A 17135-nucleotide genomic window follows, 5' to 3' on the forward strand; every position below is an offset into this window, starting at 1 on the left:
TTAAACAGACAGGACACTGTCCCCAAAGTAATCAGGTGCAACTGATGACCTTTTTCATGGGTTATGGAGATTGGATAGCAGAGCCGGTGGTGGGAGGTGGGGCTGGTGGTTGGGAGGCGGGGATAGTGCTGGGCAGACTTATACGGTCTGTGCCAGAGCCGGTGGTGGAAGGCGGGGCTGGTGGTTGGAAGGCGGGGATAGTGCTGGGCAGACTTATACAGTCTGTGCCAGAGCTGGTGGTTGGGAGGCGGGGATAGTGCTGGGCAGACTTATACGGTCTGTGCCAGAGCCGGTGGTGGGAGGCGGGGCTGGTGGTTGGGAGGCAGGGATAGTGCTGGGCAGATTTATACGGTCTGTGCCAGAGCCGGTGGTGGGAGGCGGGGCTGGTGGTTGGGATGTGGGGATAGTGCTGGGCAGACTTACACGGTTTGTGCCAGAGCCGGTGGTTGAGAGGAGGGGCTGGTGGTTGGGAGGCTGGGATAGTGCTGGGCAGACTTATACGGTCTGTGCCAGAGCTGGTGGTTGGGAGGCGGGATAGTGCTGGGCAGACTTATATGGTTTGTGCCCTGAGGAGCACAGGTACAAATCAAAGTAGGGTATACACAAAAGTAGCACACATGAGTTGTCTTGTTGGGCAGACTGGATGGACCGTGCAGGTCTTTTTTCTGCCGTCATCTACTATGTTACTATGTTAAACCATGTTTGTCTATGTGTTCCTTAATTTTGTTCTTTATAATAGTTTCCACTATTTTCCCTGGCATTGAAGTCAGGCTTTCTGGTCTGTAATTTCCCGGATCACCTCTGGAACCCTTTTTAAAAATCAGCGTTATATTTGCCACCCTCCAATCTTCAGGTACTACTGACCGGTTACAGATGACTAACAACAGATCAGCAGTTTCATGTTTGAGTTCTTTCAATACCCTGGGATGTATGCCATCCGGTCCAGGTGATTTATCACATCAGCTTGCCAGTTTGGCTTAGTACTTCTTCAGGTTCTGTAGGTAGTATAAATAAGTCTTATAGGAAAACAACTCCTAACAGAATTATTTATGCCAAAGCCCTGGATTACAGAACTCTGACTAAGCAAATATTCTGGACTCATGCTAGGGGAAACAGGACCTTACTTTAGCACCTAACCAAAATTAGCTGAGTTAGAGAGAACGCAACCAAAGCCACAGATAGTATGTATGTATATAAATAAATATATATATATATATATATATATTTATTATAAAATATAGAGAATATGTATAAATAGAACAGCAAGGCTTAGCAAAATACAATATATAACTTGCTAATAAAATTAGATTACTGCCAATATAAAGACTATGCAACTGATTTTTACTGGAATACTAAGTAATTACATAATCCTGATTTGTTTGTTATCATGAAAACTTATCCCACACTTCTTATGTAAAATACAAGATTAGCAGCGTATTCCCTGACCACGAGTGATGACCTAACCAATCTTTATCTTAGATGAACGCCACTCACTAATCCCAGACTATAGAAAGTAAATCACTGTTATCTCACCACGCTGTCTTTGAAGCAGTCACTCGATGAGGTAGGTGCTGATTTCTTCTTAGACTCTAGCTATAGCCATAGCGAGTCTGTGTCGGTTTCAGTTCAGGGTCTATCTTCTGAAAGCAGGTGTTACAGTCATTCAGTGCCGTATTTCAGAGCTGATGTAGTTGAGCCAATCTGTATTTTCACCAGATATGTAGTTCACAACACAGTCTCTTGCTCCCTCCGAGGCTTCTAACCTTGCTTGTCTTCTTAGGTCCTTCTTGTCAGTCCCCACTGTCTGAAGGTCTCCGAACAACTAACTATCTTTAGTTCCCGCTTTCTTAGTCCCTCTCCGTCAGATGATCCTCCGGGACCAATCATAATCCTGTCTAGCTAACTCCATGAGCATGAAGAGTCCTTCGTTCGTGACCCTGAAGTTGATACTTTTGGGTCTGCATATCTGTCTCCAACCAGGCTTACTGGAACCACGGGTCTCTGTTATCACCCTGAGAAGCTGAAAGGGGAGTGGGCTGATGCATTCCAGTTAAAACTCAATGCAGAAAAAACACAATGCCTTATACTCACCTCACAACATAACACAAGCAACTTCACCACCATATCTACACCAAACTTTTCTCTTCCAGTCTCGAATAATCTGAAAATTCTGGGAGTTACCATTGATCGAAATCTCACACTCGATACCCACGTGAAGAATACAACGAAAAAGATGTTCCACTCCATGTGGAAACTCAAACGAGTAAAACCTTTCTTTCCAAGAGCCATTTTCCGTAACCTGGTACAGTCAATGGTGCTAAGTCACTTGGATTACTGCAACGCACTATACGTGGGCTGCAAAGAACAGACTATTAAGAAACTTCAAACAGCCCAGAATACCGCAGCCAGAATCATATTTGACAAAACAAAATATGAAAGCGCGAAACCCCTAAGAGAAAGACTTCACTGGCTACCACAAAGAACGTGTCGTGTTCAAGATCTGCACGATTGTTCACAAAATCATCCACGGAGACGTCCCGAGCTACATGCTAAACCTCGTGGACCTACCTCCCAGAAATGCAAAACGATCAGCCTGCAAACTCCTTAATCTGCACTTCCCCAATTGCAAAGGATTAAAATACAAGATATCACATGCGACTAGCTTCTCCTACATGAGCACTCAACTATGGAATGCACTACCAACTGACTTGAAGATGATTAACGAAATAACTAACTTTCGTAAATCACTGAAAACCTACCTCTTCAACAAGGCCTACAATGGGTATCCATAGCTTATTATAACACTTAACCACTTCATGACCTCATCCTATTCTGATAGTCATCATTCGATAACTTTGTTCAGCTCTTTTTCTCCTCATCCATGATCTTGTTGTAACACCAATTGTATCTGTCTCCTGGAATGGCGATGCCATAACAGGTTTCTGTAAGCCACATTGAGCCTGCAAATAGGTGGGAAAATGTGGGATAAAAATGCAATAAATAAATAAATAACAGAGTGGTTGTAACACAGAATGTCCTTGGCTGTTGCATGCCTGCCAGCGATTTTCCAAAAGCTGGATCTTGCTGACACAGATGTGCTCAGGTCAGAGGTTGTAGAATCCATCTTGTTGTAACAGGATGTCAGGCTTGTATGAATCAAGACCAGCTCAGGTGAGATCTCAGGTAAATACCCCTACAGTTCACCGAAATTTCTTTCAGTTCCTCTGCATTTTCATCCTTGAAAACCATTTCCGGTACAGGTAGATCTGTTTCATCTTCTTTCATAAAAACCGAAGCAAAGAATTCATTAACTCTCTCTGTTATGGCCTCATCCTCCCTGAGTGCCCCTTTGCTTCTTCATGATCTAATGGTCCCACAGATTCCCTCACAGGCTTTATGCTTCTGGTGCACCTGAAAAAGGTGTTACTAAGAGGTTTTTCTTCATATTGTCTTTTAGCCTTCTTTCAGTGCTTTGCATCTAGCTTGACGCTACTTGTATTGCTTCTTATTTTCTTCATTCAGATCCTTTTTCCATTCTTAGAAGGATGCTCTTTTGACTTTAATAGCCTCTTGCACTTCACCTTTTAAGCATGCTGGCTGTCTTTTCCTGCTCTTTCTACTTTTGTTAATACATGGAATGCATCTGGTCTGGGCTTCCACAATGGTATTTTTAAACAGCGCCATTTTCCTCATTTTGTCATAGTCACCCTTTTGAAAATTGAATGCTGCTACAGTAGATTTCTTTAGTGAGTTCACTGCAGATACCACTCGAACTTGATCATATTAAGATCAGTTTTCCTGTGGATCCAACACTGTTACCTCTCATACCATGCCCTGTATTGTACTACGGGCTAGATGTAAAATAGCTCCCCTTGTTGTTGGTTCTTAGACCAGTTGCTCCAAGAAAGCAGTCATTTATTAGGTCTAAGAATTTTACCTCCCCGCTTCCTGGTGTATTCATTTATTTATTTGTTACATTTGTACCCCACATTTTCCCACCTATTTGCAGGCTCAATGTGGCTTACATAGTACCGTAGAGAAGTTTGCCAATTCGGTAGATAGCAGATACAAAGTTATATTGTGGTCAGATGAGGTGTAGGTATGGATCAGGCTCATGGGGTCGAGGGAAGTGAAGATTATAAATTGTCCAGTACGATCATTAGTTATGCTGTGTTGCTGGGTGCAGGGATTTATGTTGGATCGGTGGGATATGCCTTTTTGAAGAGGTGAGTTTTGAGTGATTTCCTGAAGTTTAAGTGGTCATGGATTGTTCTCACAGCATTTCGGAGTCCGTTCCATAGTTGTATGCTTATGTAGGAGAAGCTGGATGCGTAAGTTGTTTTGTATCTTAGTCCTTTACAGTTTGGATAATGTGGGTTTAGGTATGATCGTGATCTGAATCTGTTTCTGGTTGGTAGATCTATTAGGGTCTGTCATGTATCCTGGGACTACGCCGTAGATAATTTTGTGGACCAAAGTGCAGATTTTGAAGATGATCCGTTCTTTGATTGGGGGCCAGTGCAACTTTTCTCATAGGGGTTTATCACTTTTGAAGCATGTTTTACCATATATCAATCTGGCTGCTGTGTATTGGGCGGTTTGGAGTTTTTTTGTGAGTTGTACTTTACATCCCGCATACTACTACTATTTACTACTATTTAGCATTTCTATAGTGCTACAAGGCATACGCAGCGCTGCACAAACATAGAAGAAAGACAGTCCCTGCTCAAAGAGCTTACAATCTAATAGATTCTGTTACAGTAATCTACATGGCTTAAGACCATTGATTGTATTAGGTTTCGAAAGGTTTCCCTCAGGAAGAAAGGTTTTATTCGTTTGAGTTTCCACATTGCATAGAACATTTTCTTTATTACGGTATTTATTTGGTTCTCGAATGTAAGGTTGCGATCGAGTGTGACGCTGAGTATTTTTAAGCTATCTGAAGTAGGGAGTGTGTGTCCTGAGGTGCTTATGGTTGCAGGTTTGTACTTGTTATGTTGTGATGAGAGGATGAGGCAGTGTGTTTTTTCAGTGTTCAGTTTCAATTGGAATGAGTTTGCCCAGGAGTCCATAATGTTGAGGCCATCATTAATTTTATTGGTTATTTCTGTCAAGTCCTGTCTGAAGGGAATGTAGATTGTAACATCATCTGCATAGATGAATGGGTTGAGACCTCGATTGGACAAGGACTTTGCCAATGGGTTCATCATCATGTTGAAGAGTATTGGTGATAATGGTGATCCTTGAGGTACTCCGCAGACTGCTTTCCAAGGTGATATGTTTGATTTTACTTGGTATGTTCTGGTGGTTAGAAAGCCCTTGATCCAATTAAGTACGTTTCCATCAATCCCAAAGTGGCCAAGAAGTCTCAGTAGTATGTTGTGGTTTACCCTGTCGAATGCGCTCGACGTATCAAATTGGAGGAGAAGTATGCTTTTACCTATGGCTATTTCCTGCTTGAATTTGGCCAGGAGAGTGACTAGGACAGTTTCAGTGCTATGGTGGGAGCGGAATCCTGATTGTGAATCGTTCAGTATTGAGAACTTGTCCAAGTATCATTTATCTAGTCAATATTGGGGTAATTGAAATCACTGAAAATATCCGGCATAAGTAGAATACAATATCAAAAGTCTTTCAAAATTCTACCTTGCATACAATGTGTTTGGGGGCAACTATGGTAGGTAATAATGAAAAAAGTGGAGAAAAAAAGACTTCAGAAAAATCGGAACTTCCTCGTTTTTAAAGGGCACACCTTTTGTTTAATGAGGGAACCACTTCAATCATATGTCTTCACAAAAAAAAGCTCCACTATATCAAGTTCACAAAAACGCTGCCATGGTGCCTCAACAAACACTGATAATGGAGACTAAACTTTCAAAAAAAACATCACTTGGAATGAGTACTTATCTTAACTGACGATATCTTCATAGTTCACTTAAAGTCCAGCCTTGTACCCAACATAATCTTGAATTCCTTAAGTCCCAACAGGGAAGCCCTGTTTCGCTAAAACATAGCTGCTTCAGGGGAATTTCTCTTCATATCGAACCTCTCCAAGCTCATGATACATCACACCGTCTCCAACTCTCTCTGGCGCAAAATGGCGGACGGCTTCCCTTTCTCCCAAAAAGCTCAAATACTCTGTGTCTGACGTCATAAACGTGCCTTCCAATCCCATACATTTACAGAAACGCTCTCCATTCAATAGCTACATTTAAGCCTTTAGAAATGACAGTTTGTAATTCAAATATCCACCGCTGCTCTCTTTGTCGCAAAATTCATCTGTCTCCCCTTCATTCTGTTACCTTCATTTGTTCCATCACAATACATTTTAATTCTGAAAACTGGTGTTGTTTCTTTAAACAGTGAGACACCATAGGCTCATAAGTCTTCCCCGCTTGGATGCAGTGTCTATGTTCTATTAGTCTCGTTCTCAAACACCGAGACGTTTGTCCAACTTACAGTAATTGACAAGGGCATACTATGATGTAAATAACATTATTCATAGCACAATCCGTTGTACAATATAAAGGATAGACCCTCTCGGGCATACCGAACAGAGACTGCAAGCTCTATGTTTCCCATCTCTCAATCTTCTCCCACTGTCTCGATTCCACACATCAGCAGGACATAAAACATCATTAAAGTTATTGTTGCGTTGAAAGGCAAAAATAACTCTTAAATTCTGAAAGCATGGATGGATTTGCAATAAAAGGAAATGTTTTCTAATAATTTTTGTCATTTTATCTGAATGGTTCACTTTCTGTACATTAATGCCCCAGAAATATTTAAACATCTCTATCATATCTCTTCTCTTCCAGTGTATACTTGTTGAGGTTCATAAGCCTGTCCCTATATGTTTTATGTCCAAGCTGCCCTCTGGACAGACTCCATCCTGTTTATAGCTTTCCGTAGGTGTGGTCTCCAGAATTGTACACAGTACTCTAAATGGGGGCTCACCAGAGATCTATACAAGGACACTATCGCCTCTTTGTTCCTGATGGTCATCCCTCTCCTTATGCACCCAAGCATCCTTTTCACTATGACTGTCGCTTTTTTTTACCCGTTTGGAAACTTTAAAGTCATCAGACATAATCACCCCCAAGTCCTGTTCTTCCTTTGTACACAGAAGCACTTCACCCCCTATATTCTACTTTTCCCTCGGATTCTTGTGACCCAAGTCCATGACCCTTCATTTTTTAGCATTAAATCTTAATTGCCTAATATTGGATCATTCCTCAAGCTTCACTAGGTCTTTCCTCATGTCATCCACACCCTCCGGGGTATCCAACCTGTTGCAGAGTTTAGTATCATCCACAAAGAGACAAACCTTACCAGACAGCCCTTCCGCGATATCACTGAAAACATCCCTATCTTCAGAGCAAGCTCCATTTACCACTACCCTCTGTCTCTTTGTTCCTATAGTCTGCTCATTCTTGTTTTCATTGAGTGTGGTAGCTAGGGATTCCCATATGTGGTAATTGTCCTGCTTGTTCTCAGAGAAAGTGAAGTTACTCATCTGTAGAAGGTGTTTTCCGAGGACAGCAGGACACATATTACCATGTACCCTCCCCCCTCCCTTAGGAGTTGTATTCTCTAAGCTTTTGTATTCAACTGCCTTGTCCTTTGCAATTGAGGCAGGTGGAAAGGTACTCACACATGAGCTGTCAAGGCTGCCAAAAGCTTCTAGAAATAGAACACTGGGTAGTGTGCCAGGCTTCATAGGATGATGCCACCCAAATGTAATATGTGGCCTGCTATCCTCAGAGAACATCTTCTACAGGTGGCTAACTGCTATCCTATTGTGTCAATCCATGATACAACTGCACCATGCATTCTATACTTTATTTCAAAAAAAGACATAATGGAACTAGGAAAGGTTCTGTGAAGAGTGATGAAAATAATAAAAGGGATGGAATAGCTCCCCTGCAGAGAAAGGATAAGAAAGTTGGAGCTCTTCAATTTGGAGAAAATGGATGTAAGCATTAATGGTGTGGAGTGGGTAGGTAGGAAACGATTGTTTACCCTTTCAAATACTTCTGGGAGGATTGCTTGGAGCTAATAGGTGGTACTTTTAAAACATATTAGAGGATGTGGTGTGTGTGTGTGTGTGTGTGTCCCCCCCCCCCCCCCCGAAAAAAAAATTAAGTGCACAACTAAGCTGTGAAATTTTACTGGAAGATACAGTGAAGCAGTTAACAAAACTGGGTTTCAAAAGGGTGCATCAATAAACCATTATTAGCCTGGTACACTTGGGAAAATCGCTGCCTATTTCCAGGTGTAGATAACAAGGAAGGGATTGCTTTTTTTGGAATCTTGGTGGATGCTTTTAACCTAGATTGGCAATCTTTGGAACGGATGCTGGGTTTGATGGGCCTTTGCTTTGACCCCATGTGGCACTCATGTTTTCAAAAATGAGTAGTTATTTGCCAGGGTTTGATTTTCTGCATTTAATTTACTTACTCTTTTTATCCACTGTACATTTGTTTTTTTTTCCATTCACTGAAGGCGGCAGAACAGGTGCTGTATAAGGTACATAGACTTAATTTTTGGTTGCACTCATATTTGTCATTTTAGGGATGTTTCATCAGTGGAATTGCTAATGAACAATCATCAAGGTATTAAAGCTGAAATTGATGCTCGCAATGACAGTTTTACAACATGCATTGAGCTGGGGAAATCTCTGCTGGCCAGGAAACACTATGCATCAGATGAGGTACTGTAATTGCCATGGGACATTTGCAAGGGTTTTGTTCACTGGTAATTTGGAGGAGACTGCCAGAAGTAGTTTTCAGATCTGTTTTATTGCCTATATTTATTTTCCTATTTTATTAACTGCCTGTCTGATACAGCTCAAACACAATATATTAGCAGTAAATTTTTAATTTGGAAGGAAAACATGTCCCACCAGAAGTAGTTTCAGTTGCAAAGACTGTCCTGGGTTCAGGGGTTCTTGCTCATCAAGATTGACGCGGAGGTTTGACCCATGCCTAGCTCCTGTCTTGAACTAGTCTGATAGCGTTGCATCCTCTTCTGGTGCTTCTGAAGTTCTAGAGTGACAGTTCTCAACCCAGTCCTTGAGACCCACCCAACCAGTTAGGTTTTCAGGTTATCCATATTGAATATGCATGAGAGATTTGAATTTATGTCAAGTGTATTCAATGTGGATATCCTGAAAGCTAGGTGTGTCCCAACATCTGGGTTGAGAACCCCTGTTCTACCATTTGCAGTGCTAGGAGGTCTCCTGTACAGCATAAAAATGGGTACTACTTGTTAGAATACAGCTGTCACTGCTAGCAGTATCAGAATATGACTGAGGCAGTTGTTTTCAACCCAGTACTCAGCACTTCCCCAGCTAGTTGGGTTTTCAGGCTGTCCTGCATCGGTGGTTAACAAATAAAAATAAGTATTAAAAATAATACACATGTAAAATGTGTATTGAATAATTCTGCGTATATATACACAACATGTAGAAGTCCTTGAAACACCAAAAAATAACAATGGTATTTCTCACTCTCCTTATCTCACAAATACCTCAGTCCACACTAGTTAATCAACAGATTGTTCTTATATAGTCTTCTGTATAACTAACTACCAAACCAATACTGTGTCGTGTTCTACAGACCACCAGGTAACTGGCATGAATGCCAATCACACTTAATGGATTTCACATCAAATACCTGTGTATCTAACTCCAATCTGATTATAATAGGGGACATAAACTTACACCTAGAAGACACAAACTCCACTAATGCACCAGAATGCAAGGAATTCCTCCAATTATGGGGCCTTAATTGGCCAAATATGCAAGCAACCCATGTCAGAGGACACACACTCGACCTCATCACACACAAATTATCTTCAGACCAGAACCTAATACTATCAGACAGAAAATGGTCAGATATACCATGGTCTGACCACCACAAATTAAACCTATCCCTACAATGGCGAAAAAAAGGCTCTAACCATAAACAAGAACGCACAAACTATACCACGAGGGGCCAAGTAGACCAGGAAATATTCTGGCAACAGATCTACAAGAATGAATGGACGGCACAAACAGACTGTATACACTATCTCCTAGATTGGGACAACAGATGCAGAAGCATATTAGACGAAATAGCACCACTGCAAACAAGAACCTCACGAAGACACAACTCGATATCATGGTATAACGAAGAACTGAAAAAACTAAAAACACAAGTTAGGAGGCTTGAACGAGCATGGATAAAAATAAAGAATGTACACACGCTCAATGCATGGAAACAAATGCAAAGAAAATACAAGTATGCAATAAGGCAAACCAAAAGGTCTTACTACAAAACCAAAATAGGAATAGGACCAGACTACAAAGACACCCATAAACTTTACCAACTCGTCAACAAATTACTAGATACCACACCGATTACCACAACCAACACAGACAAACTTGCTAAACACTTTAATGAGAAATTGTACACCTACGCAATACGCTACCACAGAACACCAGTGACATCGAAAAATTCACTGATTGCCTGGACCCAATCCTAGGTGAATACCCAGCAGACCGAATCTGGATTAACTTTGCACTCCTCAACGCTGAAACCGTCACCCATGCGATTAACAGGTTCGCCAAATCCCACTGTAAACTGGACATTTGTCCCAACAACCTAATAAAATCTGCACCACAACGCTTCATAGCAGACCTCACTTCACACCTAAATTACTTGCTACAACGTAGACTCTTTCCTAAGGATAAAGGCAACATACTACTCACCCCAATACCTAAAGACTCAAAGAAAAAAGCAAATGACATTACCAACTACCGCCCGGTAGCATCTATCCCTCTGCTAGTCAAACTACTGGAAAGCATGGTAACCAAGCAACTTGCTGACTACCTGAACAAATTCTCAATATTACATGAATCACAATCAGGATTCCGCTCCAACCACAGCACTGAAACAGTACTAATCACTCTCCTAACCAAATTTAAACAAGAAATGGGGGGGGGGGGGGGGGGAGGCCGAAAGTCGCTCAAAAGCACATGGTTCGGGATAAGGTATCTTTCAAAGGTATCACCAAAACAGGGAAGATAGGGTATTCTGATAGTGGAGTTGCAAAAGAGACTGTAGTAGATCAGGTGTCCCTAAATAAAAATCGGACAAAAGATTGCAAATTAGTACTGTCAAGTACTAAGCATGATATAAATAGGAGCAACAAACACAGTTTGAAATGTCTATATGCGAATGCCAGGAGGCTAAGAAATAAGATGGGAGAGTTAGAATATATTGCACTAAATGAAAAATTAGATATAATAGGCATCTTTGAGACCTCGTGGAAGGAGGCTAACCAGTGGGACTCTGTCATACCGGGGTACAGATTATATCGTAGTGATAGGGTGGATCGAATTGGTGGAGGGGGTAGCATTGTATGTTAACGAGAGCCTTGAATCAAGTAGATTGAAAATTCTGCAGGAAACAAAGCACTTCTTGGAATCACTGTGGATTGAAATTCCATGTGTAAAGGGGAAAAGGATAATGATAGGAGTGTACTACCGTCCGCCTGGCCAGGATGATCAGACAGATGCAGAAATGTTAAAGGAAATTAGGGACGCAAACAAACTGGACAACACAATAATAATGTGTGATTTCAATTACCCTGATATTGACTGGGTAAATGTAACATCGGGACACGGACAGCTTCATGGAGCAGCTGGTACAGGAACCGATGAGAGAAGGAAAAATTCTAGACCTAGTCCTTAGTGGAGCGCATGATCTGGTGCGGGAAGTAATGGTGCTGGGGCCACTTGATAACAGTGATCATAATATGATCGGATTTGATATTAGCTTTGAAGTACAAATAGGAAATCAAATACGTTAGCGTTTAACTTTAAAAAAAGGAGACTGTGATAAAATGAGAAGAACGGTGAAAAGAAAACAGAGGAGCGACTGCGAGGGTCAAAAATTTACATCAGGCGTGGATGCTGTTCAAAAACACCATCCTGGAAGCCCAGGCCAAATATATTCCACATTTTAAAAAAGGAGGACGGAAGACCAGACAGCCGGCGTGGTTAAATAGTGAGGTGAAGGAAACTGTTAGAGCTAAAAGAAAATCCTTCAGAAAATGGAAGAAGGAACCGACTGAAAATAATAAGAAACGACATAAGGAATGTCAAGTCAAATGCAAAGCGCTGATAAGGAAAGCTAAGAGGGACTTCGAAAAAAAGATTAGGTTGGAGGCAAAAACACATAGTAAAAAAGTTTTTAGGTATATTAAAAGCAGGAATCCGGCTAAAGAATCAGTTGGACCGCTAGATGACCGAGGAGTAAAAGGGGCGATCAGGGAAGACAAAGCCGTAGCGGAGAGATTAAATGAATTCTTTGCTTTGGTCTTCACTGAGGAAGGTTTGGGTAGGATACTGGTGCCAGAAATGGTATTCGAAGCTGACGAGTCGGAGAAACTTAATGAATTCTCTGTAAACCTGGAGGATGTAATGGGGCAGTTCTACAAACTGAAGAGTAGCAAATCTCCTGGACCAGATGGTATTCATCCCAGAGTACTGATAGAACTGAAAAATGAGCTTGCGGAGCTATTAGAAATATGTAAGTTCAAGTGAACCTTATTAAAGAAAACCTTTTTCTTCAAAACAAAATTGAAATCTTAGAAAATTATCAACGTTCAGATACCCTTAGGTTAATACATTTTCTGAAGCAAGTTTCAATTTCACCTTTAACCTTTAAAAAATATCTAACTGAAGCTTTGAAAATTCCGGAACAATCACATCCTCCAATATCTAAAATGTATTACATTACGCCATTTGTAAAAAAAGAAACACAACTTGGAGAGAGAATTGAAGAACCTGTACCAACCTTAGATAGGAACCTAACAAAAATTCTTGAAGAAGAAAATCTGGGATTGACAACTGCAACATTAAAAGTATCCTTTATTCTACAACCTGGCAGAGACTGGATACTTAAACAAATATTTTTTACATAGCAAGATTTCCTGAACTGTAACATAAGAATGTACCCAGATGTCTCTAAGACTACACAGAAGAAAAGACAAAGAGTTTCTTAAATTACGCCCGAAAGCATTGCAATTGGGCGCTTTATATTGGTTGAATTTTCCTTGCAAATGTGTTTTAAAATTGAATTCCATCAAATATGTATTGTTTGAACCTAAACAGTTAAATTCTTTTTTGGAAGCCAAGCTAGCTGAGCCATCCATGTTACAACCAAGGCCTTTAACAACAACTACTCCGTAATAAGTATTATAATCATGGATCCTCCTCTTAATTACTGTATTTTTTTCACAGAAGTCAGGCTGATTTTCTATGTGTTTGTTTTCCTCAAGTATTGTGTAATGCCTCCCAAATAGTGGACTAAAGATGAGTAAATAGCTCAACATTTGAAAGATTTATTAATATTTAGGTTTCCTGTATCTTCTCTTTTTTTTTTTTTTTACTTGTAATCATCTTTTTCTAATTTCAAGAATTGTACTTGAAGTAAAATGTAAATTCTTATAAATAAAAAATAATAAAAAAATAAACCTGTGCTCATGGAAGAGCCCTCTGAAATAACTCTGAAAGCATCCTGTGTGCTTAGTAATTTATTTCAATATCTTATATACACAAGATATAGTGTAAGCTAAACGACCTTACTGTAAGAACTGGAAGTGCTGCTTTGGCTGCGTGGACCACTCTTTTCCTGAATGCATGAATGATATATTCCCTGTGGGACATGAATTTTGGCACAGCAAGGGGAAATGTATATCGGCTGTGAGCTCTTTAAGGAAAATGTGCTTCTAGGATAATATGGCAGCATTTTGTTTCCATTTACAGATCAAGGACAAGTTACTGCAGCTGACGGAGAAGAGGAAAGAAATGATTGATAAATGGGAAGACAGATGGGAATGGCTGAGGCTGAGTAAGGACACAGCTTGATTCTTGGTTTTATTGATGAAGAGGGAAAAGCTTTTTAAGATAGACAACTGATTTTGGGGTTAAGCTTGTCACACCCTCCCACCACCACCACAAAGGTTTCTAAATCAGATGAGAGAGTTTATTCACTTACATAGTCTTTAGTCTGGGGTTTGATTTGAAGTGATAAGGAACCAAGGTAGTATAGATTGTGGTGCAGCATCATTAATAGCCAGTGTGGGACAAGCAGATGAGGCCTGGTTGCTACTAAATACTAACTTTTCCTCTGAACCTGCCTAAATTCATTGAGAGGAGGTCTAGCACTATGTAGCCCTATGCACTAGCACCATTCAGCCAGAGAGACTAGCTCTCCTTATTCTTCCTTTATTTAGTTTAATACCTTATAAATATGGGCCATTATATAATACCAGTCAAACAGCAAAAAGTCAAACCTTTAATGTTTGATAGTGTAGATCAGTTTTTGTCAAGTGGGTTTTGGAGTATCCCCAGCCATTCTGTCTTTTTGGATAAATTTGCATATAGTGCATGTCAGTCTGTCTCGTGGTTTTTCATTGTGGATGTCCTGGAAATCAGTCTGTTTAGGGGGTGCTTCCGAACTGACTCAAGAAATACAACAGTAGATGAGATGTCATTCCCCCCCCCCCCCCCCCCCGAGTTCAAGTAGGACTATAAAATCCTCACCTATGGGTGACTGATGCAAACTGTTAGCTAATAGCTTATGGTTCTTTGTGTAATTCCGTGGGTAGATGCAAATGATCATTCAGACACTTGGCAAAATCATATAATATACTTAGCTTTTTATTTGCATGCAGGAATAGATCAGGCACAAATACAACAGCATTCTTCCAACCTGTCTCTACATGTCTTCAGAAAGCTGTCTTGAAGGGAAAACATACTTCAACAAAGTATATCAAAGAAAAATAATAGAGAGTGCACCAAGCAGAGCAAAGGTAGTAAAATTCTACCCTCTACCTAGGGATCTACAGTGGCAACAGCCAACAGAATATATAAGACCATAAAAGGAAGAGAGGGGAAGAGAAACATGCTTGCAAGCTCCTAGCACTGTGGACAATGGTGCTGGCTTGTGCTGAACAGATAAGAAAGGAATGTGCTAGTCTGCCTTTCTATGCTGAACTGAGTGATGTCAGCCTGTTGGTGTCTCACAGGGCTAGGACAGGAGGGGAAAAAAAGAAGTATGCAGCTTAGAAAGCCTAACTTAGAAATGCTAGCTTTGCCTAGGCTGCTGCCTCACTTTCACATATTTTGTTTGTTGCAGCTCCCATCATTCCACCTCTTGAAAGTTAGGCTGGCAGAGGTACTCTATACAGTATATAATGCACTTAAAAAGCAGATACAATAAAAACAGCATAACAAAGTCTACAACTACTCATTGCCGGAGTCCTGTTAGTGTGATAGGCTGTCTCCTTGTTAGTACCAAGAGACCCCACTAGAAGTCACGACATCCATTTTACAGTAACTGCTGTGATGGGCAGGAGCAAGTGGTCATCGCTCCTGTCCATAAGTTAACAGATAGGCCCAGGGGCTTGGTCAGTCCTTATGTATGTCCAGGGTTTCAAGGAGGGAGGATTTAGGGTCATGGGAAAAGGAGGGGGCTACAGAGGACCAGAAAGCACCTTATACAGGTCCTGGCTGATACTCAGCCAAGTCTCGCATAAGCCCCAGTGTCTATCCAGATTTAGCCCCAGATATTCAATGCCAGTGCTTAACATGACCCAGCATTAAATATTTGGGGCTAATTCTGCTCACAATTGTCAGTGTTTAAAAAATATACCGCTGACTGCTGCAGGCTGAATTTTGGCCAGAAAGTTCCCACAACCCTCCCACCTCCTCAAGAGATTATATTCTTCTAGCTAGTATTAGGCTGAGGAAGTCCTGTGCAACAGCGATAAGCAGGAACAGATGTGCATGTGCAGTGAGCGTACCCTAAGGCTTTTAGAAAAGGTTGCTGGGTTACTGCTTCCCATGTTGGGCTCCTTAGGTGAGGACTTAAGTCCTGATGTTCTCAGAGAACACTTCATACGGGTTAAGAAAATTTGTTTTCTGTCACAAGGGTTTTTTTATTCATCAGCGTAGTTCTAGATTTCATCAATTCAGACTGATGGTATTTTTCTGTCTTCAGTTCTGGAAGTGCACCAGTTTTCCAGGGATGCCAGTGTGGCAGAGGCCTGGCTGATGGGGCAGGAGCCGTACCTGTCCAGTCGAGAGATAGGACAGAGCGTGGATGAAGTGGAGAAATTGATAAAGAGACATGAGGCCTTTGAGAAGTCTGCAGCTACATGGGATGAGAGGTTCTCTGCCCTGGAAAGACTGACCACAGTAAGCTTCTTTTGTATGTCTAGAAACTCTTCCCATTTTACCTTTTTAAAGATAACATTCAACAACAAGATTATCACTGATCAAAATTCTTTTGAGAAGGTTTTCCTTCCCAGGTCTTTAATTTATTGAGATAAAAAAAAAAAAAAGTGAAAATAAAGGAAAGCCCAGGAATGTTAAATGTGATGAAAAAAACCACTACCCCATATGAATTACTGCATGTTAAGGCACTTTCAGAATCAGGGTGGGGGTAGTCGTAGATTTCGTATGATGAGGATCTCATTAAGTGGGAGGGGGGGAATTTGGATGGGGGAAGGTATTTTGGGGTTTTTGGGGGAGCATTTAAGTTGGGGAGTTGTGTTTTGGGTGGTGATATCTCACATAGGGCTCAACTCAGGAGAGAGCGCCTCAGTTACACCAGTTGGGGTGCTGAATATTATGGAGGATTGTTCTTGTGATATATAACACTTTGTACTCTCCTTGGGTTGTACTGCCTGTAATTGTATCTGCAATATTGTTTTGGGTTTTTTTTTTACAGCAATTTATTTCATAATAAAAAATATTTGAAACATAAAGACACTTTCAGAACTGTGTGCGTCTTTTACAGGAAATAGTTTACTTTTAAATATGAAACGGTCATTCTGCTACTTAGCTGTTGAAATGTAGAGTATTCTATATGTGTAGATACTAATGCATTCTGGATTTAAAGTCTAGATTCTCTTTGGTTATAATTAAATTTAGTTCTGGTATTTGTAATCCACTTTGCTGACAATGGGCCAAACAAGGTGGGTAATAGGATATAAAATTATAAGAAAATGAAGGCAAAGTGTAAAACACAATAACCAAAAAAGTAAACTATAAATGTCAAAACCACATTAAAACGAGT

The 17135-nt window shown here is 40.7% G+C and overlaps 1 protein-coding gene across 2 annotated transcripts in view; it reads left to right on the top strand.

Annotated features, from left to right (window-relative positions):
- SPTBN1 (spectrin beta, non-erythrocytic 1) overlaps nucleotides 1–17135 on the top strand; it is a 547674-nt gene that overhangs the window by 494580 nt on the left and 35959 nt on the right. For both annotated transcript variants that reach the window (XM_030195847.1, XM_030195848.1), the window contains 3 exons: nucleotides 8575–8713; nucleotides 13817–13901; nucleotides 16056–16252. In XM_030195847.1, the coding sequence (XP_030051707.1) occupies nucleotides 8575–8713; nucleotides 13817–13901; nucleotides 16056–16252 (421 nt within the window). The remainder of the gene's footprint in view (nucleotides 1–8574; nucleotides 8714–13816; nucleotides 13902–16055; nucleotides 16253–17135) is intronic.

Source organism: Microcaecilia unicolor, chromosome 3 (assembly GCF_901765095.1).
Source record: "Microcaecilia unicolor chromosome 3, aMicUni1.1, whole genome shotgun sequence".
In the NCBI taxonomy this organism is placed as follows: domain Eukaryota; kingdom Metazoa; phylum Chordata; class Amphibia; order Gymnophiona; family Siphonopidae; genus Microcaecilia; species Microcaecilia unicolor.